The sequence below is a fragment of the Drosophila nasuta genome, chromosome 3, assembly GCF_023558535.2.
Source record: "Drosophila nasuta strain 15112-1781.00 chromosome 3, ASM2355853v1, whole genome shotgun sequence".
Taxonomy (NCBI): domain Eukaryota; kingdom Metazoa; phylum Arthropoda; class Insecta; order Diptera; family Drosophilidae; genus Drosophila; species Drosophila nasuta.
In genome coordinates, this window is record NC_083457.1 from 36,486,705 (window position 1) to 36,510,126 (window position 23,422).

The 23,422-nt window shown below is 36.4% G+C and overlaps 1 protein-coding gene across 19 annotated transcripts in view; it reads left to right on the top strand.

Annotated features, from left to right (window-relative positions):
* The window catches only part of LOC132794519 (hemicentin-1), a 232,894-nt gene extending 210,155 nt beyond the window's left edge, over positions 1 to 22,739 (top strand). For 3 of the 19 annotated variants that reach the window (XM_060805015.1, XM_060805014.1, XM_060805016.1), the window contains exons 16-28: positions 1,117 to 1,246; positions 1,357 to 1,452; positions 1,512 to 1,670; positions 1,770 to 1,852; positions 4,345 to 4,528; positions 5,527 to 5,556; positions 7,755 to 7,895; positions 9,364 to 9,397; positions 10,441 to 11,327; positions 11,485 to 11,961; positions 13,821 to 13,915; positions 15,633 to 17,408; positions 18,949 to 21,279. In XM_060805015.1, coding sequence (XP_060660998.1) covers positions 1,117 to 1,246; positions 1,357 to 1,452; positions 1,512 to 1,670; positions 1,770 to 1,852; positions 4,345 to 4,528; positions 5,527 to 5,556; positions 7,755 to 7,895; positions 9,364 to 9,397; positions 10,441 to 11,327; positions 11,485 to 11,961; positions 13,821 to 13,915; positions 15,633 to 17,408; positions 18,949 to 20,214 — 5,358 coding nt within the window. In that variant the 3' untranslated portion in view covers positions 20,215 to 21,279. Of the gene's footprint in view, positions 1 to 1,116; positions 1,247 to 1,356; positions 1,453 to 1,511; positions 1,671 to 1,769; positions 1,853 to 4,344; positions 4,529 to 5,526; positions 5,557 to 7,754; positions 7,896 to 9,363; positions 9,398 to 10,440; positions 11,328 to 11,484; positions 11,962 to 13,820; positions 13,916 to 15,632; positions 17,409 to 18,948; positions 21,298 to 21,619 lie in introns of those variants that run through there. The other 16 variants (XR_009633205.1, XM_060805018.1, XM_060805017.1 and 13 more) reach the window with 16 other exon arrangements.
* The last annotated feature ends 683 nt before the right edge of the window (positions 22,740 to 23,422 follow it).

A 23,422-nucleotide genomic window follows, 5' to 3' on the forward strand; every position in this document is an offset into this window, starting at 1 on the left:
TTCCACTCCTTTTTTTTGGGTGTCCAATCAGCCATTCAATTTTAACTCAAACCATGACAATTGATTTGTCATTTAAATCTGATTGTTAGCATGACTAAAACTCATGCTGAGTTTGGGCTTGAAAGGGTTGACTTATTGTGGTTGTTGGCTGAAATTAATATGACGCCTAATTGGAGCTGGTTGCAAAGTTAACTGGGGTAAAAAGAGAGATGGGAAATTAAAGACAGAAATATCCAATGAAAGTAAAGTTAAAGCTGACATTTACTCGTCTTACCCATCTTCTATTCAATACAAATTTATGTGCTGAGTAATAAGGGCAATTAGTTTCTGATTATATTTAACAAATTCCATATTTCTATATTGAAAACAAACATACCACTAATTTAATAACAATTGGGTGCAACTATGTATGAATGACAACTACTTCATAAACAAAACAAAAGTGGAGTTTAAAATTAAGAACGTAATTTCACTCTCTAATTGCTTTTTTATCAATATGAATTCAACTGAAATGGGGTCAAATAAAATACAGCATTTATTTCTGAAGTAAAAGTAGTACCCATAATATTTACAATTAAAAAGTTTTGTCCCTATTCGGAGTCGATAAAGTAACTTTTGTGCTTCATATTTGAAAGCAGCTCATAACTACAACATACTAAACTCGTACATAAATGAAATACTAGTTAAATAGATGACTAATCAATGCCAACAACAACAACAATTAGTGAGCAGTTGTTGAGGAAAAGTACCCCTCGCCAAGCTCATATTTCATTGTGGAAACATATGTGACCCAATTAAGATATCAAGAAGACAAAGACAAAACTCGAAACGATTCGAATCAATTACCTGTGAAACCCACTTGTGTTTCTCGACGTCGTGTTTTCCCACGCTGTCGTCATTTATAAATAACTGTCTATGCAATACGTAATAAAATCCCAATTAATTTGAATTGTGTAACTTGCGTCTGAGCCAAGGACATGTCTCAGCTGCTATCCGCTTACGAAAATGTTCGCGAAGAGTCTCAAAAATTCATCCCTCCTCAATTTCAATGTAACTGACATATTTTCATGCTTATTTCTTGTTTTTTCTCGCTTCTCGTTCGCTCGCCGATTACAGCACTTCAATATGTCAAATTTCCCGAATAAAAAATTCGATATCGAATCGGATAACGCGAAATACATGTGCATATCAACGGCAAATGCTGTGGGACCGACAGTAAACAGCACCACCTACTTGAGCATTGAATGTGAGTATTTTATTCCTTTTTTTTTTTTGTTTTCCGTGACAGTAACAAGACACCTGCCCCTTTCCCTCTTTTTTTTTTTTGGTTTTGTTATTTGTCTTTCCACTCTTTAGACGCACCGGATGACATCAGCGTTTCGGAGAGCACGGTCTATGTGCAGGAGCATCATATTCCCGGTCGTGTCATATGCAAATCGCAGGCTAATCCGGGTAAGTGAATTGACAGTTCACCAGGCACCGCCTTCAATTGCGACTCTTCCCTTTCCTAGAACCATCTTATGAGTGGCTGTATCCCAACAAGACGGTTACCATGGGCAACACTCTGATTATCAATGATCCCATCAAGCGAAACGACACTGGAATCTACACTTGTCGCGCCTTTAACAAACATGGAGATCGCACCACCGAAACCCGCATCGATGTTCAGTGTAAGTGTCTCTGTAAAGCGAAGTTCAGTTGTGCTCGGGGAACTTTTCTAATTGCATTACAACATTCGCACTCTCTGCTCCATATTTCCTTCACTGTAGTTACACCACGCTGTGAGATTGAGAGGCTTGAGATCGATGACCAGGATACACTAATTTGCACAGCAGACGGAAATCCTGATGAGGTGAGTACTGCAGCTCCAACTTCAACTTTTATTAAGGAAGTGATGCTAAAGGGCTTTAGCTAGATTGAAGGGAGAAAAATATGCGAAGTGTGACAAGTGGCACTTCAAATGCTCTATATGATCTCTTTAGTACTTGCTACTTCCACTAATTTTATGTAAATACATTTAGGTGCATTTGATATAATCTAGCATTCAAATTATTTTATTAAATCTATTTTAACTCATTTTCGATTTATTTATTCAAAGTCAAAGAGTCTATCTTTTTAATCTCTTCTCATATACATTAATCTGTCTTATTTCAAGTAAAGTAAAATACAAAAAAGGTAATTCAGACAACTTATCATAAACCAAAATTAGTTGGAAAAAAGCTTATAAAATGGTTAGTTGGTTATTCTTGGAAGAACTATCAGAAAAAGTATTAGTGGAATTATAAAAAAAAAGTATATATTAAATAATAAATTGGTATCATCAAATATTGTTTACAAAACATTTGCGTAAAGTCAGAAGCAGATTGCTCAATTTAACAAACTGAAAAATTGATAAATTTATAATGAATTCTTTATTTTCTTGCAAATAGAATATACTGATTTTATTAAACAGATACTTATTTAAATATAATTTGGTTAAACTGAGAAGCAAATTGATTTTCGATAGCAAAATCCAAGGAGATATTTTATACATACCAAATTGTAATATAAAAAGCAAGCTGCAAGCTACAAGTCACACGTTTAAATTTTCCTTTCTATATCATTAGTATTAAGTGACAAACAAGTTGATTGTTTGTCTATACTCAGAGTTAGGGTGACTTCATAGATGAACGCTTTTGCGCACACATACACACTCGCACACTCTCGCACACTCTCGCAGGCTCACGCACAGAACTCTGGTCGATGCAGGCCATCGAAATGGCAATAACGATAGCATTTCAATTGTGGTGCCTGCTAAAAGGGTGCTTGGGTGGCAACCGATGCTGCTAACCCAACTCTGAGTGGAGTTTTACTCTCTACTGCTGTTTTTTTTTTTGTGCTCAACCAGTTTCCCTTGGCGCATTTTTTTGCACCAGTTTTTATTTATGCAGGTAGCTGCAAGAATTTTCAATTTTATGAGTTTACCTTTTGGCCGGGAAACGGATCTGCTGTCGGCAACGTGAACGGCACAAACACAGAGCCAGAGCAACAGCCAGAGCTACAGTTGCAGCCAAGTTGAACTGGACTCTCTCTCCCAACTCTTAGTTTGGAGTTCGCACTTTTTGCCATGCCGCATAAATCAGTGCAGCATTCAGCTGCTGCTGCTGTCTTCTTTCCCACTCTCTCTCTCCTTTTCCATCTCTCTGCAATTGCATTTGCTTTGCCGTTACTTGAGTTTAAGCGTGCTCGGCGATTAAGCTGGCATTGAAGTGGAGATGGAACAAGGTTAGTGTGTGTGAGGAGGAAAAAGAGAGTAACCTGCAGGTTGGCCCAAAGATTTATGGCCACGCATAGCCCGGATACGGGTAGCAGAAAGTGTGGGCCAAAGTCGCTGGCTCGTAATTATTTGATTGGAAATTATTCAACGGGCGTAAAGTTAAAATTTAATAACCGAGCATGCAATCAGATGAAGAGATTGATGCGAATTGAAACTGGCTGCGCTTGAATGAAGCATTTAAGCACATGTGCAAGTAGATGCCAGGGTGCCAAGGGATTAAGCTCATGTTTAACAAAGCAAAAGACGGAGCTATTTATAGCCAGAATTGTCTGCAAAAAAATTTACTTTCTTTAATGTAACTCCCCAAGATTAAAGACTTGGAAAACTATCTAAAGTTTGTAGTGTTTAACAGCGTAAAATAGTGGAAGTTTGAATATGCTTAATTTGCAATAGAATTGCTTCTAGATTGTGATATATTTTGATTAAAGATTTATCTTCAAATGTTTAATATATTAAGAATGGAAAATAGGTGAATGGAAATATTCTTAAATTGTAGAATGAACTAGAAATGTCTATGTTAAAGTTAAATCTAAATCTAATTTCTAGTACACCTAAAATTAATCGCCTTTATTCCTATTGAAATCAGAAATGTTTATTTTTTTAATTATTCAGCAATAATTCTAGAGCTAAGTAATAGTCAATTGCCAATATCAACAATACTATAATCACTTCTAACTACAATTTCAATTTTTGCATGCACTTTTATCAAAGAGTAAACAATTCAAAATTCTTATTAAGCAAGTGGCAGCCATCAAATGTAGTTCGAAAGCTGCCTCAGCAAAGTTGAGCCAAAAAGAGTGTTCGAATGGCAAAGAAATTTTGCAGTGCAAAGCAAAAAACAACAGCACAACAACAGGATTGCTAAAGTGCAAAGTGTAAAGCCAAAGGCAAACAGAGCACAGAATCGAAAAAAAGTAAAACTAGGCACAGTAAGAAAAAATGCTGCTAGGACTAACACGTGCAAAAAGCTGTAACTGCATCGTTCGTATTCATGTTTTAATTCATTGTATCTTACGACCACTTTACAGGCCGATTTCTCATGGTCAGTTAAACTGGAGAATGACACAGAAGCATTGGGCGGCGGCGACAAGAAGTCCTTTAAGAACCGAAGCTATTACGTGCTGACCGGAGAATCGGACATTGCCAGGACTTATCGTTGTTTGGCCAACAATACTGTGGGTCCAGGTGCAGTCTGTGAGATTGAAGTTGCTGGTGAGTTAACACACGCTGATCGCCTGCGAGTTCGAGATGCAGATGAACTCAATGCGAGAAACAAAAACCAAAAAAAAAAAACCAAAACGAAAACGAGAAAAAATATCCATAAATTGTGTAGCGAAGAGGAAACGGAAGCTGATTACTGTCAATATTTGCTTCATCTGTTTCCGCTTTCCGGCTACGCCTTCTTTCCCCTCTTTCCCCTTCCCCTTTTAACTCCTCTATTTTTTACGTAGCTCTTGTTTTGTTGATGCTCTGCATAAAATGGTGGCTAGCTGCTTCCGCTTTAAACTAAAATGGCGGCCACGTTGTGCTGGCGTTGTGGCAATTAGGGAATTGTGTGCCGCCCCAACAGCAGACCAGCAAATTTCTATGTATTCCGCCCCCACCGCAAACCCTCCCTTCCCCTTTCCCCTCCTTCCCATCGCATACCTGTTATTCTAACATGCGCTACGTTTTATTACAACCAACGGAAATTGATTTTTGCACTTTTTTCTTTTGCGTTTTACGAAAATCAGTTCGAGTTTCTTTTCCTCTACCCGCTTTTTTTGCTGCGTCCTTTTATGCGCTGTGATTTCTTCCCGCAGCTGCTTAAGTCGTTTTTTTGGCAGCGATTTTAATGCTCGCCGCCGCGTCTTGCTCCTTTCTTTACTGTGTCCACTTACTAAGCCACTTTTTATTTCATTTCATTGATTGAATTGAAATTGAAATTGAAATTTGACAGCTGATGACGCCAGCATTTTTCGTCTCTCTTCTTTTTTCTTCTCTTTTATGTGGCCCACTTTAGAATTTTAGAGCTTCTTTAGTTGCTTTTTCTCCCTGACGCCTTCACTGATTTATGATCGATTATAATGAACGTGGAACGTAACGTAACTGTTTTACTATACTTAAACCAAAAATCCTTTCCTTTAATATTCCCCATTTCCGAACGCACATCAGTTCTCATTATTTTTATATGCAAAGTATCAACTTTTTTGGTTTTCTATTATTGACAGCTGGTTCAGCACTTTATTTGTGGTGGCAAGGTAAAACACTGAAAAAACGGCCCATGAGAGTTAAATTTTCATTTACTTTTTTTGAGTTTGCATTAGTTTAGTTAAAATCCCAAAAAATGTTGAAAATATTTGTCTGTTGGTGATTTGGATCCTCATCTATCTGTGGACTAACATTTCTCTTGGCTACTCTTTCTATCTTTTTCCCCCGTTTGCTTTTGAAATTTAATGCTAATCCACTTTTCACATGCCTCACTAATCGCTGCTTCCAATGATAATTAGTGCGACCAAAAAGTAAGTAGATGCATGCCAACTAACTAGTGTATTACATTTATTATGAAAATCCTGCAATTTGAGTAATAAAATATATACACCAACAAAATGCTCAAAATCGATGAATACATAAAATTTACCAATAAATAACTTTACTAGTTCATTTAATTTAAAACTAGATGATTAGCAATGGATTAATTTCAAAACTTACTTAACGTTTAATAGATTAATTGCAGAGGTAATACAGAGGTAATACTTGCTAAAAGAGAAAATGTATTATATTTAAAATAAATTTTAGAATACGAAATTCAATCTAGTTGATCTGCTCCCAATTTCAATGTTAATTAAAATTGTATAGATACAGTTCGTAATATAAAAATCAAAGGCATGGGCAACTTTTGCTGAAACAGAAGAGATATTTATTTATAATATACTCTACATGTCTTGAAGATAAATACAACAAATAGATAAAGTAAGCCCAGCAAAATGAACATCATTTAGTGCATCTATTATATTGGTAATATGTTGAAATCCAGTGAACTTTCCTATCCGAAATTTGAATTCACTAGAAAGTTTTCAATACTGTAAATTTTAAATTAATATTTCAATATGATATAAGCCTAAGTGGATAAATATTTGCTTATTTATTGGAAATTTGTATGTATGTAATTAAATATATGGTAAATTAATATGAATATGAGTAAATTTCCACAACAAACTTTTACTCAAAGCTAGAGCTCTGCAAAATGAAAAACGTTTCGTAAGACTGACATAACAAAAGCGCATTTAAAACTGAGCACCAGATGGCGCTGCTAGCACACTTAGTGTAAATGCCTGCTTACAAATGATGCAATGACCGACTACAAGCGATAGACTAAAGCCGCAAATGCTGCTGCGCTGCTCGGCTGCTGCTGCTGTTGTTGCTGCTTTGCCACATTCTTATGCTAATCCGTACTCACACAAATACACACACACACACACACATATGGACACTTGTGTAGAGAGAGTGAACTAAAACTAAAAGCCGCCATTTTTCATTTGTCGCTCTCTCGCATGTTTAATTGCATAAGATAGGAAGTAGATAGCAGGCTTAGTTGGGTTGGGAATTTGTGGGTGGTTTTCTGGGTGGGTGGCTACAAGGAGTGGTCGCTGACTGCTAAATGTTGTTGACACGCGAATCCACACGATGCCAAAATGAATAGTTCATAACATATGTGAATACACTCGCAAAACAAATACACACACACACATGTAGATGAGATAAACGTTAGCTCGAAACAAAAGCCGTAGCTAGAGAGTGTGAGAGAGTGAGAGAGAGAGAGGTGCATTGCAGTGTGTGTATGTGTGGCAAAGACAATTCATTTGTTTGGATGATAAACAGCTGAATTATAGCAAATATGGAAAACAATGAGGCAACGCGTGAAGGATGCTGCTGATGCTGATGCTGCTGCCAGCTGCCTAGCACAGTTTCCACAAGACAATGGCAATATTACGTGGGCGTGACAGACACAGGGGGGACGCACAGTGGGAGGGGGAGCTACTTTTGTAAGTAAAACATGCAATGCATTTGTGTGTGTGGCGGAGGAGGTGGAGGAAATGCTGCCTGAGACGAAGGTCTGCAATGGCAAAACCATGTGACAAGTTGATAAATGAAAGTTGTCTGACAACCAGCATGCAACTGCAACTTCAGTCAGTCAGTCAGTCAGTCAGTCATTCACTCAGTCAAGCGGCTAAGTAGGCTGCCATTGGGCTTAGCTCGGATGTCAGTTTGTTCTACACAAAAACAAAAACAGCATAAAAGAATTGCATGATGTGCGAGACAAGTTTTGTTAAACATTTGCTTTAAGTTTCCCCTTAAAAACCAAAACACATGAGGTAGAGACTAAAGTAATTCATCCAAAACGATCTTCCTCTTTTTCTCCCTCTCTTTCTCTTTATTTTTATATTCCACATTATAGAACAATTGGTCTGGTGGCAGCGTTGGGACAAAACGATGCTCTATATAGTGATTAGCGCCATAGCGCTTTTGTTGCTGGCCGTCATCATTATTTGTATCATAATCATTTGCATATGCCGTCGCCGTCGGCGTCAGGATAAATGTGAGTACAACAACAACAACTACAAACTATTACGGAAATGTTCCTCTAGCCATAGTCTTAGGAAAAGATAAAAAATCAGGAAAAAAAAACCAAAATCGAAACAGCGAAAACGAGTTTAAGTTAATCCTATATATCTATAACAATTGATCACAACCGAAACCTTGATTAAATGTAATGAATACTCTTTCTTTTGATTATCATTTTCTGTTGGATTTAATTTCAACTGAAATTTGTGCCAAACGCTTTCGACTTTCAACTTTTGCATGTGAATTTTTCTACTGCCTCGCAGCATGCTTGAAAAAAAAAAAACAGGTTACAGGACACCATAAGTGTGTCGGCCAGCTTATTATCACATATGCAAATTCAAATGAGTTTTTTCAATCGCCTCTTGCCCTCATAAGTAGGCTGTAGTTTTTTTGCTGCTCGTTTTAATTACTGATTTTAAGCTTTTGCTATGCTGTGCTCGACTCTGATGTGCTTATGAGTATTATTATATTTTTTTATGAGAGTAAATTGCATATTTTTATTTAACAAGTGCTACAGGGTGTTGCAATAAGAGGTTCTCACATAGAACTCTGGGTTGCCACACTCTGTTTGCCATTAATTCATATTTAAAATTCAAACACTGAAAAAAAGAAAGTAAATATAATTATGTATTTTATTTTATTTTCTTTTCCTATTTTTTTTATGTTTTTCAATTATACATATGAATGGTTATTTGTGTAAACAACAACAACAACTATTTTGCTTGGCTGCATCCCCGTTAAATGCTTCAACACACACATCCACAAAAAAAAAACAACTACAACCAACGGCAACCTCATCTGTGGACATCAATGCAAAATTAATAAAATGTATTAACAATATGAAATGCTAACATTAATTACAATACCACAATAATAACAATATAAACAACTCTCCAACTCTACAACTAATTAACAACCACAATCAACAACAATAAATTTCCCTCTCGTTATTTTTTCCAATGTTTTGTTAACATTTTATTTCGTGCATTGCTTGCAAAACATTTTTAATTAATTTCGCCTGCAACCTCACACTCTACTTCAATCAATATCTATCTATCTATTTATCGATTGATCTATCTATCTGACTCATACACTTGTGTATAATATATATTGTTGTCTCTATGCTGCTTCAATTATTAATTGCTCGCTGTAACCACCACAACAACAACAACTCAACTCAACTCAACTACAACTACAACTACATCAAAAACAACAACCACAACTGCAAACAACAAACAACCACAAACTTCAACATTATAATACGCTGCTTTCAATGCTAATCAAAACTTTCTTCACACACACACACACACACACTTCGCACACATAAACACAATTCAACAACATCTATAACATCTATAACAACGACAACAACCAAACAAACAACAATAACTTCAAAACAAACAAACAAAATTGTCATTTGATTTAAAATTCATTTGGTAAAGATCATACGGAAGTATCTATTAGCGCCAACCAGAGGTAAGTGCTGCATTTCTTTGCCATATTCAAACGACTTTACGAGTAACTTTTATAAATTTTGAGTAATATTTTGTATTAAAATTTGAATTAAATTTTCATTTTTGTAAAGTTTAAAAAGTATTTATAAGATTTATACAATCTGTGAGGTAAAAGATGTAAAAGTTCAATTTAAAATTTGGAAAAATATCATAAACTTAACTCATTTTTAAATTTAAGCCATTAATTATTTTTAAATGAAAAGCTTTAGAATTTAATTATCTCATGTTTTCAACAGAGATTATTATATCAAATAATTTTCTTCAATATTTCATTTCCTGCTTTAAAAGTTCTCATGTGGTTTCACTATGAAAAAGACTTATAAAATATACCACTTAAAATTTTAAAAAATTTAAAGAAATTGTAAATTTACAGCAAATATTTTGTGTTATAAATAGACTTATGACTATTTTAAATTTTTTCAATATTATTATAAGGCAATTTTTCAAATATATTAAATATTTTCTTAATTTCTTTTCTAATTCGCAAATAATATTCAATGACAAAGACATTTCTCAAATATATTATTATTATTATTAATGTGTGCAGAACTTCTCCTCCTTCAAATACCTCAATTTGTGTAAATTTATAAATACATCTAAATTTATTAATTAAAACTGCTATTTAAAACTAAATCTTTAAAAATATTTAAATACTTTTATAAATTTTAAAGCTAGCATGCTTTTTTCCGCTTAATAATTAGACTAAGAATTCAAGTTCCAACACAATTTTTGATTTAATTTTTCATGTTTTTTTTCTCACGCCATTTTTTATGATTTTTCGTTGCAATTTTTGCTAATCGTGCGCACACAACAACAAAACAACTTGACAAACAACAACAACGACATACACGAATGTAAATTGTATTTGTAATTGTAACGATGTGTGTAATTTTTTTGAACTTTCGTATTCAATTGTTGCTTGCTTCGCTTCATTCAAAAATACACACGCTAACAACAACAACAACTGACAACACACACAAAAAAACACACTCACTGCAAATACAGTGTGCTATCATATCAGCCGGTGCAGCCACAAGTAGGCGTGGCACTGCCCATACAAGAGACAACAGAGACAACATTGCTGCCATCGACTTTGCTGCCACCGCAGCAACTGCAACAGCAGCAGCAACAACAGCAGCAACAGCAACTAAAACTGCCCGCAATGGAGAACAACAATGAACTGGCCACGCCCCCGCCCACTGCGCGCAATAGCGCGTTGCATGCCACAGTGCCAAAGTCGCCACCACGCTGGCCACTGCGGCCGGGCGTCATGTTGCACGTGAGCAGCGACACCAAAGAGAATCTGGCAGTGAATCGCATGACGCTGAAACCGAATGCGAATGCGAATTCGAATCCCAACTCAAATCCAAATGCGAGTCAATTGTCGGCGCAGTTAAGTGCCGTGCTGAATGATAGCCAAACTAACTCAAATAGCACAATGCTAACCGAGGTGACGGTGATGGATGCAACAGCAACTGGAGCAACAACAACCACATCGACAGCGACAGCAATCGCAGCAGCAGCGGCTGCAGCAGCCAAGCGTAGGCTGATGAAGACTAATCCCAATGACATTGCCTTGCCATCGACAGATGCAGCCACCAGTTCAGCTGAAGTTCTGCCCGAGCTGGCCGCCTGCCTAGACAATCCGATTGCAGCCACAGCATCAACAACTACCACGACGGTGGCAACAGTTGCTGTGCCCGGGAGCATGCAACGCATTTGGAACTTTGTGTTTCGGAGAGCGAAGCGCACGGAGCAGGACGATGGCATCAGGGACAGTCAACGCAGCCATGTGGGCTTGTTGCACACATTTTGGCGTGGGCGTGGCAGCAGCGGCGAGTCGCCGTTTGGAGCACAGCATCGCCTCAAAGGCATTCGCAGCAGTGGCAGTGGTAAACAACAACAGCAACAGCAACACTCACGACTCTGCAGACAATAATTTGTGATTTTTTGTTTATTCTTTTTTATTTATGATTTGCCTAACTTATGTTGCCACACGTATCGCACACACTTGAACACACATACAATCGCATCTTCACGTATCGCTAGTCACCTACAAAAAGACGCCAACAGCAACTAATTCAACCACGACAACAACAACAGCGACAGCAGAGGCAACAGCAACAACGACAGCAACTTGCAGTCCCAGCAGTGTCCCATCACATGCCTCTGTGACATTTCAAGCGCCTTCATTAGACAAGACACCGCCAGCAGACACCACAACAGAAGCAGCAGCAGCTGGCGCAACCGGAGCAGCAGCAACAGCAGTCCACGCTGGGCCTGGCTTGGAGCCAGCACAGTTGCAGCCAGTGCGGGGCATACTCAAGTGTCCCACGCCCCCGCCACGCCCGCCGCCACCCATATTGCCGTTGCGGCGTGGCCCTGGACACCAGCAGCAACAACAGCTGTCCAGCGACAGCGGCAGCAATACGAAGCCAAAGCCGAGTATTCCCAGCGGCAACACGCTGCCGCCGTTGCTCAAACGCACCGTTATGGTCTCACCGAGCCGTGTCGAACGCGTTCAAAGTAAGAACAAAACTCACAAGTCATCTGCCATCCACTCATATTCATACTCACACTCATTGCCAACACTCACTCCAACTCATTCCCCTCATTCAGACAGTCAGCCAGGCATTATTCACCGCTAGTCAACTCATAAATCATTTACATTGATTACGCTTTTCAATTGAATTCTGAATGTGCCTGGCTTGTTTATTAATACTCTTCTTCGCCTCGTACCCCAAGTACTCCGAGTACATACTTTTCTGCTCGTGTATCTGCAATATTTTCCACGCATAACGTGACTTTCACCTATATATGTATCTTTAGCTATGGAAAGTTATTAAGCAAAGGTGACTTGCCAAATGTGCAGCACTTTATTGCGAAAACAAATCCCTCAATACACTCGCTATATGAACTTTTAGCTCAACGTTCGCAAATTTCATTTCAAACCAGCAATTGTTGCCTATTTGGAAATTGATGAATTGCAAGTCTTTGAGCTGGGGATTTACAAGCATTTTGAGTATTCTACGAAATTAAATTCTCATGATATATAAGAATGAGTTTGCTTTTGAAATATTTTGGAATTCTAAGAAATTTTCTACAGAATTTTTATTAGAATATTACTATGGAAAATAATCAATGAATAAAAAATCTTTAGAGAATTCAATCGTAATAAAAAGAATTTAATAAAAAGATAAGATCCAATACATTGGACTATTAAAAGTATCATACTTAGCATTTCTATGGTAGTAAAGATGCTGATAGATTTTTTAAATATATTTCCTAAATCGAAAAACATATTATACATCTAACATATCGACTGAAATTCCAGCATTTCTATTTACGAACATATAATAATGAAATGTTCTGAAACAAGCTCCCTTTATATCACAAAATGTATACAAAATGTATCCAATGAAATCGCTAAAGATAATTAGAAATACATATCATTTTCATGCCATATTTTCATCATATAATCATCCAAAACAATCGTATTAAAAAATTCCTCCTATATCAATCCAAATGTCATAAAATTCATCCAACAAGCCACTCTCATTGTAAATACTTTAAACACGTACTCTGAGCTATCTATCCTCATTTTGCCTAATCTGTATCTCTTTGTACCACAAAAAAACCTATCAACCTATCGCTGTAAGTAATTTACTATAACGAATCGAATCTCGAGGTTCTCATTTAAGCGAGAGCAAGTGAAAAGAGAGAAAGTAAAGAGATAATGACAAAAAAAACAACAAGTAAGAGAAACACAATGCAAAATGCTCGATACTTCACATCATCATCATCATCAAAATTGTTTATAGATCGCCAAAAATCGCAGAACATCAGCCTAACGCAATCAGCAACTTGTCATTAGTCAAACTATCGATGTTTTCAAACTTACTATCTATGTATATATTTCTTATACAATTTTTGTTTTCTTTTTTTGATTCTTGCTTGCATTTGTTCAATATTTAAATGTTGCCTGCTTGTGAATTGTCCCTTGTTCAAGTTTCCGCATGCAATTCTTCTTTCTAAAAAAAAAAACAAAAACTAAAAACCAACGTGATAAAAATTATAATTATTTGTATAATTTCTATAGGCTTTCGATTTCTAGGTATTATGAAAAAAAAAGAGAAACGACGAGTTTAATTTTAGTGAAATGATTTTTAGCCTAAATAGTTTATGATTTTATGATTGACTAATTGAATTTTTCTTCTTTTCTATTTTTCCAAAATCTTTTCGTTTACATTTATCTCATTTGCTCTTCTGATTTAACAAAAATCGTCGCAACCAAAAAAAAAAAAATTAAATATAAACCAAATACAACCGAAAACTGTGCAACGCTCTAATCGCCAATAAAATCAACCGATCCGTATACTATATAGTACACGACAAGTCGTCTTCACTGGGGGATCCATTGACGGAACCTGGCGAGTATGAGAATCTACCGTTTCATGGTCTGCAAACGGCACCTAACAAGGTACAGTTGATATCCTATTTGTTTAAAAACAACCTAACCTAGAATTGAGTATCGAATTTGTTCACTCACTGACTCACACACACACACTCACTCACACGCACACACACAAAGAAAGCATCCACACACACTGCGCTAATATCGTAATATCGCCTATAAAAAAAAAGTTTGATCTTAATCGTATTATACTTAAGTACATATTATGTATAAGTCGAAGCTTTTGTCTCTTTTCAATGTCTATATCTATCACTCTTCATATATATATCTATCTATCTCTGTCTCTGATCCTTAGTGTTATATCATATACTATATATATTTATCTTTAGTTTGATTTACCTCTGTTTTATAATATAAGTATAGCGAGTGTGTCTAGTATAATTCTTATATAACTAGCCTAATCTTAAAGCTATTCGCTTTTTCCCATTGCCATTTTGCCATTTGCCTAATGATGTCTCATTCATCATTCATTTGTCATTTCAATGTCATTTTTTTGTGCTCTTTCGTTTCGTTTCCTTTTTTTCAACATCAAAATATCAAGCATATCCGTTTCAGTTTTTACGCAAAAAAACACGCAACAAAACGAAATATAATAATAATAATGATTTATGTGTCTTCAAGCGAATTTCTCTTGAATTTCATTTCTCTTTGGCTTTGGTTTTTGATCTCTGCTACAAACGTTAACTTAAGTCCCCCAAATTGTATGCCTAATTGAAGTGATAAATGTTTTTCTTCTTGTGAATATATTTTATAGTGCAGTAGTTCATATTGTTTAGCTTGTACGTTTCTTATAATTCATTTAATTTATTTTATTTAAATTTCAACATATATTTTTTACACATTCTATTTAGCAAATATGCGAGCCTAGCTGGATAACTAAAAATAAAATATGTAAATTGCTGAGCAAAAATGAAAAATTAGCATTTCATTTAGTGTAATTTTTTACTAAAGAATTATAATTCGAATTTTAGAGAGTGTAGAAGAATAACGGAATTAAATTGAAAGTGGTCAATCAATTTACTTAAAGAGATAGTTTAGTTACCGTTTATGATATTATTTGCAGATAGTTAAAGGGTAAGATTCACAATGAAAACATTAAACTTACAACATTTTCAAAATATTCTTAGTTTTGAAAGGACACCGACTTTTAATTAATTGAATACGTAAATATTAGCCATATAAATATTCTCCATTCAAATATTGTTATTTAATTTCTTCTAAGAGAACTGCAATACAACGTTAGCATATATAGATTAGGGAATAAGCAATGTGCTCCTAAATGTTCCTTGAAATACTTAACTAATTATAACTTTAAAAAAAATGAAGAAAATTCCAATCAAACGGAATAAAATATTTGTTAACTTAATCCGTTGCTAAGCTCGCATATTTCGTAAAAAATTCACAAAATTGTGGAATCACAAACTGAATACATTTCCTCAACTGAATTTTGCCATCAATGTTGTTTCGCTAGTTTCGACACATTTGTTTCAAACACGAAAACAACTTTCAACAATTCACTCACAAATTAATTAACTCAAACTCTTTAACTGTAAAACAGCCAACTTTAAATTCGAAACTAACTAAAGCTCAAACGCAAAAAGAGAGTCATAAACTAACCAACAACTAATCGAATGTTCTCTCTCTTTAACACGCTCGCTCTCTTCTAACACGCTGCATGTATCCGCCTCCGCCTTCGCCACCGCATTCGTATCCGCATCCGCAGTTCTCTACTACCCCTACAAATTTTAATAACAACACAAATGTGGTGCGCGTCGCTCCACGACCCAAGAGACTCAATGGAAATATTGGTCAAGCCATGAACAACCCGCAGCAGATGCATCACCAGACTCTACAGCATCCTCAACAGCAGCAACACTTCTACGACCAGCAGCAGCAGCAACAACTTCAACAACAGCAGCAGCAACATCAGCAACAGCTGCAGTACAACACTTTGCAGTACGGGCGTGGCTGCACAGCCCCGCCCTCTCACAATCGTAGCATGGATCAACTCGAGTCCGGTTCCGATCAAATCCAATACAATCTCAGCAATTGCTTTCCCAAAAGCTACACCGAATACTATCAGCAACATCATCACCAGCAGCAACAACAGCAGCAGCAACAATCACAGCAGCAGCAGCCACAAACATCGCAGCAGCAATCACAAAAGTTTCACACAAATTCAGCATCCAATGCGCAACTCTTGAATGCCATCGAACATGACTATCAACCCACATATGCAGTTGTAGAACGCCTGCCACCGCCTCCCCCCGCTCCGAGTTCAGCGCTGCTCAATACGAATCCTTTTCTGGCCGCCAGCAACTTTAAGAAATACGATGCCGCCGGGCAGGAGGAGCTGCTGGGCAGCATGCAGCGTGGCAAGCGAGGCAAGGCGGCCAGTTTGCTCGATCGCATGGACATGGACAAGAAATTCTATTCACTTAAGTTTCCCAATGGCGGCGGTGGCAACAACAAACTAAAGAAGCCCGCATACAATCTAAATGCATCGCTGGCAACAGCCACTGCGAATGCAACGTCGACGGCGCCAAAGTGCAAGCGGCATCATTCCTTTGCTGGCGGTAGCCATGGCGATATTGAATCCAATGGCAAGCCCATGCGTCTGTACGATCCGCCTGTTTATGAGAATGTGGCGGATAAGTGCAACGGCGACACATTGGACAATGAGATGGGCGACGACGGCAGCAGCAACATACTGAACGCTGGCAGCAATCTCAACTTGAGTTTGAATCAAAATCTGGCCACTGTGCAGCTGCATACGCAGCCAACGGCTGCCGTCGTCTCGCAAAGCCACAAGAAGAAACATCACCATCGCCAGCACCAGCAAAAGGCTGATGCCCAAGCCGGCGCCGTTGGCGCTGACTTTCAACTGATGGAGCCCGAACGCCTTAGCATTTATCGCAGCGATTCGGGCATCTCGAATAGCTCGTATGAATCGCAGCTGCCGGCGCTGGGCCAACGTACGCCCAAGTCGCACAAGGCCAGTTCTTCGGGTCTGAATCTGACCCGCAAGCCAGTTTACATGAATGTGGAGGGTCAACAGCAGCAGCAGCAGCAGCAAATTGCAGCACGTGCCGGCTCACCGGCGCACAATATTAATTCGTCCTATGAATCTGCTTCGTCGGCGCCAGTCACAGATCCCACCTCGCTTAGCTCGTGCAATTCGCTTTATAGCAGCGGCACCGGCACCGTTAGCGTCAGCAACACTCGCTGTAATCGCCATCCAGCATCGCACCATCAGCAACAGCAGCAGCAACATCAACATCAGAAGCAGCCAACGCCGGAAATCACAACACCCGAGGATTACGAGCAGTACCAACTGGGCCATCAGCCCGGACATTCTGCCTCCATGTTGTCTGTGGCCAGCAGCATCAGTGCCGCCAGTCGGGGCAAGAGCAAGCCCTCCGCCAGCACAACGGCAGCAACATCGGCACTGCAACTGCAACAGCAGCAGCAGCTGTCGCAACGCGTGGGTCCGCATGAGGTGCGTATGCTTCAAGATTCGTTTTAGGCTCAACGGGGCATGTGGCAGGCAGTTCAATTACTGGTGGCAATCCTTCAATTTGCACACAACACACTTGCCACACAATTACCGCTACCATTTCTCTCTCTTCTACATTCATTTTCATCTGTTTAAAAATTAAATTCAAGAAAGGTCTGAAAGAGAACTCTCTGATTAGCTAAAATATCTATCGGTTTTTAATTGCTTTAAGTTCAAATTATTGCTTTAATTATTTATTTGTTGATAGCAAAACAGTAATAAAGGAATGAATTAGTTTAATGTTCACAAAGGAGTATATACAACTTTTAGGAATTTTGAAATATTGTAGAAGCAAAAGAAATTATAAAAGAATATTACTAGCTAAGTGTTTTAACTTGGAGAATGTCTACATGTTGATACTCAGAGCTCCTCGAAGAAAATGTAGGAATGGAACACTAATTTTGTATACTTAGTAGCGATAAACCAGTATTATTTTCTTATATTTAATCAGTTTTTACAGTGAAATTAAACATTTGAAGAATTTAAATGTTGCTTAGCCGTTTCAAAGGAACATTTTTACACTTCGTTAGAAATGCCAAATTCCTTTAGAATGCTTTTATGCAATTTGAGCACTTCCTAAGAATACAAGAAAAATAAATACGTGTAAATTCTGAATTAGATACGTTATTTAAAAATGCCTATAAAATGAGAGGCAATGGAATAAAATTCGGAGAAATTTTTACGAAAGGTTGGATTTTCATTAGGCGGAAATTAATTTGATTAAATTACATTTGTTCTATGTTGGTTTAATCTTCACAATTTAATTTTTAATTCTTGTTTGAATTTTTGTTCTGGAGAGAATTAGATGGTAATTAATTCAATTCAATCAGTGTTGATCTTTTTATTTTTAAATACAATTTTCAATTATCGTTATTTTGCAAATGTGTCAATTCTGGATAGAATTAACATATTTGGGAATTATTTAGTTAAATCGCTTTTATTCTATTTGTTTATAAATACAATTTTCAATTCTCTGTAATTTGTGTTTATTCAGGATATAATCAAAATGGAATTAATTTGGTTGATTCCGTTTGTTTTTAATTCTCGTTATTTTGAATTTGTTCTTTTTATAAAATAAAATGAGAAATCATTTTTGGTTTATGCTGTTTAAACATATTAAATTTTTAATTCCGTTGTTTTGAATTCGTGTTAATTCGGGGAAAAATAAAATGAGAATTAATTTGATTAAATCGTTTTTGATCTAGGTTGTTTTTAAATATTTAAATTTAATTTTTAATTCTCGTTATGTTGACCGCAAATTTCTTACATGATTTCATTATTTTCAATTATTTTCTTTTACATGTCGCACATTTGCTTTAATTGCATAAACATATTATTTTGATGAAACAACAACAACTGCAATGCTGTCGCCACTCACAACAACAACAACAACACGAATAATATTAACAATATTACACAAAATGTAAAATGAATGCATGTGAAATGCCTTTTGATAAATCGCAAACCACAAAACTAACCGCAGTCAAACCAATTGCTGGCCAATAATCCATTTTTAGCACTTAAACGGCATAACAACAGCAACTGCAACAGCAGCAGCAACAACAACAACAGTGTTGCCTGCAGCAAGAAACTACGACGACAGACCATCAGTGACCCCTACGCACATATCAAACGGTACTATGCCATCGATGCCGAAGCCCCTAATGCCAACAGCAACAACAACAACGGCAACTTCGATGAAGCCGTTGGTGCCAACAGTCATTGCTGCACGGCAGCAACAGCAACGTCAGCATCTGCAGCTGCAGCAGCAACGCAACAAATTAGCAGCAACAACAATGGGCGGCGGGCTGAGCATGGGCAACGGGGGTGTGGCCATCATCAACAACAAATGCTAATGCCAAATGAATTGCAGCTGCAGGCAAGTCGATTAGCTGCCACCTCCAACTCCAACGCCAACTTAAACTCCAACTCTAATGCCAGCAATGTTGACGGCAATCAGAATTTAAGATATGTACCGCCGATGCCAAGTGCAACACAGCCAGTGGCTGGCGGCGCCTACGATTGTTTGGTGGTGCGTCGTCCGATGCGGTTGCCGTTGCGCAAACATCACACCTTCCACTTTCAGACCACACAAACGGCCAATGGCAAATTGCAGCAGCTGCGACGTCAGCTGCAACAGCAGCAGCTAGAACGGGAGCAACAGCAGCTGGAGCTTGGGCCCCTCATCTATCGACCATTGGCGCTAAGTGAGCGGCATGCCTTTAAGCCAATATCGCCAACACCTGCAACACCTGGAACAACAGCAGAAGCAGCAACCAACGCATTGCCTGATTATGAAAAACGCAAAGAGAATGCGACACAGCAGCAGCAACAGCAGCTGCAACCAATGGCGTTGCAACTAAATCCTGCCGCTTCGTTAGAGGCATTAGAGGTGCTAACTAAAACGCATCCGGACTTTATGTTTACACGACCAAAGAAGGAACAAAACACGGCAGCAACAGCAGCAACTGTTGCTGGTGAGGCAGAGGAGGATGAGGATTTGGGATATTCCTTTTGCGAGGAAGAGTATATGGTCGATGATGACAACGGCAACAGCAATGACAATGTTGTTGATGAACAGCTAGTTGATGAAGAGGATGAGGAGGAGGAGACACCACACAATGCCACAGCACCGCCCACAACACCCGCCCACAGCAACAACAACAACAATAGTGCAGCCATTGCCAATGCCACAGCGGGGGCATTGAGATACTTCATGACGCAGAGCTATCGCGAGGTGCACATTTAGAATGCCACCAAATTTGGGGGCAGACACAAAAGTTAGACAGGCCTAAACGACGCATACAAGGTATTTAGAGTAATAACGCAAGTAGATGAAACGCAACGTGAAAATGAAAAACGGAATAAGTACATATTTATACTTAGCATAATTCAAGAGAAAGAAAACTTAATTAAAATATACAATAGTTTCTAGCATAGCAAACAAAAAAATGAGAGACAACAACAAACTACATTCTGCATTATTCTCATATCTCATAAATATATATTCATAAATATATTCACGAATAATAGACGCGACTCGCTTGGCCTCTAGCGAAGCCCGAGATTCTCAACCCAATATGAAGAAATCGAATATATATAGTCTATATAGCAAGTGTGCTAAAGGTCTTAGATGACACGCCGCTGCTTTGTTAGTGTAAATAGTTAGCTTAAATTTAAACTTGATAAATTATTAATTAACAATACAAAACACTTAACATTCCCAGCACAACAACAAAAGCGAAAAGCGATTCATTCCGACAAAATCTATATATATAATGAAATATGTTTAAGTATTATGCATTAAGACAACTCTGACTGTATGTGTGTTAAGTTTGAAGTAGTTTTGTGTAAATTACAAATTTAGATATGTGTATGTATATGAAAAACTTGTATTGTATATAAATTTACTATATAGAAAGCAACATTTATAATCTATGATTTAAGCAGCAAAACCAAACAGAAGCCAAGCCCATAGCATTTTGTATTAAGCAACGTATTTATTCTATATTTATTTCATTAATTTAATTGATATTTATTATTACCAAAGCAAAGCATTAAACGAAATTCAAGCCTAACCCAAAGACATGGTCATCAAATACAAAAGCTAACTACAACAAGAAACATCATCATCAACAACAACAACAACTACATCGAATTCAAAATTCTAGTATTTAAAGTGTGTTCTAAATGATAAAAAACATTGTTGATTTCTTATAGCATGTGTCCGATTTTGAGGATCCATACAAAGGCAGCAATACCTATATATTCTAAATTCATTTTGTATAACTTTCCAACTAAAATGCCCAGCTAAATGTTTTATGTCACAAAGGTAAATCCATCGTTTACTTCTTTTTCTTTTTAAGTAATTCAATTTAATTGTATTTAATAATTTATTTCAACTGTCGTGCTGTCAATTTGAGATTCAATTCGATTCGATACTTGAAATCGTTCAATATGCTATGCTAGCACACACTTTACTCACGCTCGCATTTCAGCTCTCTTCTTAACATTTACATCTACGACAGGCGTTATAGATTATTAATACCATAATGTTGCATGAACTGCGCTTTTCTAACCCCAAATTTAGACTGTTCAATGGCAAAATTAAGTGAAAGTCACACAAAATATTTAATTGCAATTCAAATTCGTAGCCATTGAATGCCGCAAACTTCGATGATGAATTCATTTATGCCGATCTCGAGAGTCAGCATTATGGGCCCATCAACTATAAGGCAGCCTCCCTCTATGCCCAGGTCAAAAAGAACAAGAAGACTGGCGCTCTGGAGGAGCAGGAGAAGCAGTAAGAATCGTGTGCATTTTGGTAAATGTTTTCAACATTTTGTTATTTTCTGTTTTTTGAATTACAAAACATTTTAAATTTGATACAGAGTTTGAGCTTCTGTCTTACAGAAATGAAACTTACTTGTAAAATTGTTTAAAGCAAAAATGAATAACGAATTTCTTAACTTAATACCACAAATGATAGTAATTGTTATAAAAAAAAAATCTAATTAAAAATGCAAAAAAAAAAACGAATATAAACATAATAAACCAAATATGTATATTATATTAGGAGCCTCATGGCGAATTAAAAGCTAAACATTTTGACAGTAAAGCGAGCATTAAATGGAGCATTGACAGGTCCATTAGGTGCGAGATGTAAAACAAAATAACATTGAACAAAAAAAAACAAAAAAAAAGCAATTACATAATTTTTATCACTAAACACAACAAATATTAGCAGGCATTGTACTTAGCAACATCAAGCGGATAGTTATTAATTAAACAAACAAATAAGAAACCAATTAAAAATTGAAAACTAATTAACACAACACAACATAAAATCGAACAAAATAAATATGCAACTAAATATAGACACATTTTTTTTAGAAAATAATTCAAAGCAAAATCATTAACAAAATTGCAAAGTTTTTTTTCGAATACTATAAAAATGAACCGCAAAGAAAAAACAAACAAAACAAATCCCAAAGGAACACAAACATGAAAAAAAACAGAAGAGAGGAAATAGCTTCGGTTAGTCGAATGCTTAATACCCTTACAGGAAATAGATTTTTTGATTCGATAACAAAATTAAAATGCTCTGATCAAGGGTGTTCATAGTTACATGAAAAAAATACCCATCAAAACAACAGACAGCAAATTAGCAGGTTGAAAAAAGTGGAAGGAGAATATTAACATTAATATTAATTTACATTGTTTTCTATTTGTGTACAAAAAAGCAAGAAAAAGAGGAGAAAAAAAAACAACAAATCAACAACAACAATATAACTATATACAATACAAAAATTATTGTATTTAACATAAATAATTGATATTAACGAAACTAAAAGGAAAGAAAGAGAAAAACAAACATGCAAGTCGAATCAATTTTGTTATGCAATTTATTGTAATTAATTATAAATATAATTTATTATTAATTATGTGAAAGAAGATAAAAACCAACAAATTCTATATATATATATACATACATATATTATTGTATAATTATACAAATAAATGATATAAAACAGCATTTACTTGCAAATGCCGGCAAAAACAAAAGAAAACTAAAAGTAAAAGTAAAACTAAAGGTAAAGAAATAGGATTGAAGAACAACCAAAAAGTGGAATTAAATTGAAGGTAAACAACTTAGACTCAAGTACTTATATATATAAATCTATATATATATACATACACACATATGTATAATGATGATGATTGATGATGCCCCCGTAAATATACGAAAGTAAAGTAAATTATGATGAAGAAAAACTAAATAAATACATTGTAAAATTACAAATTCAAAAAGTGTGTTTTCATTTCAAAGGTTTTAAAATTATTTTACAGAGAATTTTATAAACTATAATCTCTTAAATAGTGATTAGTAATATAAAAGCAAGTATAAAGAAATAAAAAGTAAAACCACATTTTTCAAATTAAACAAATAAGAAAGC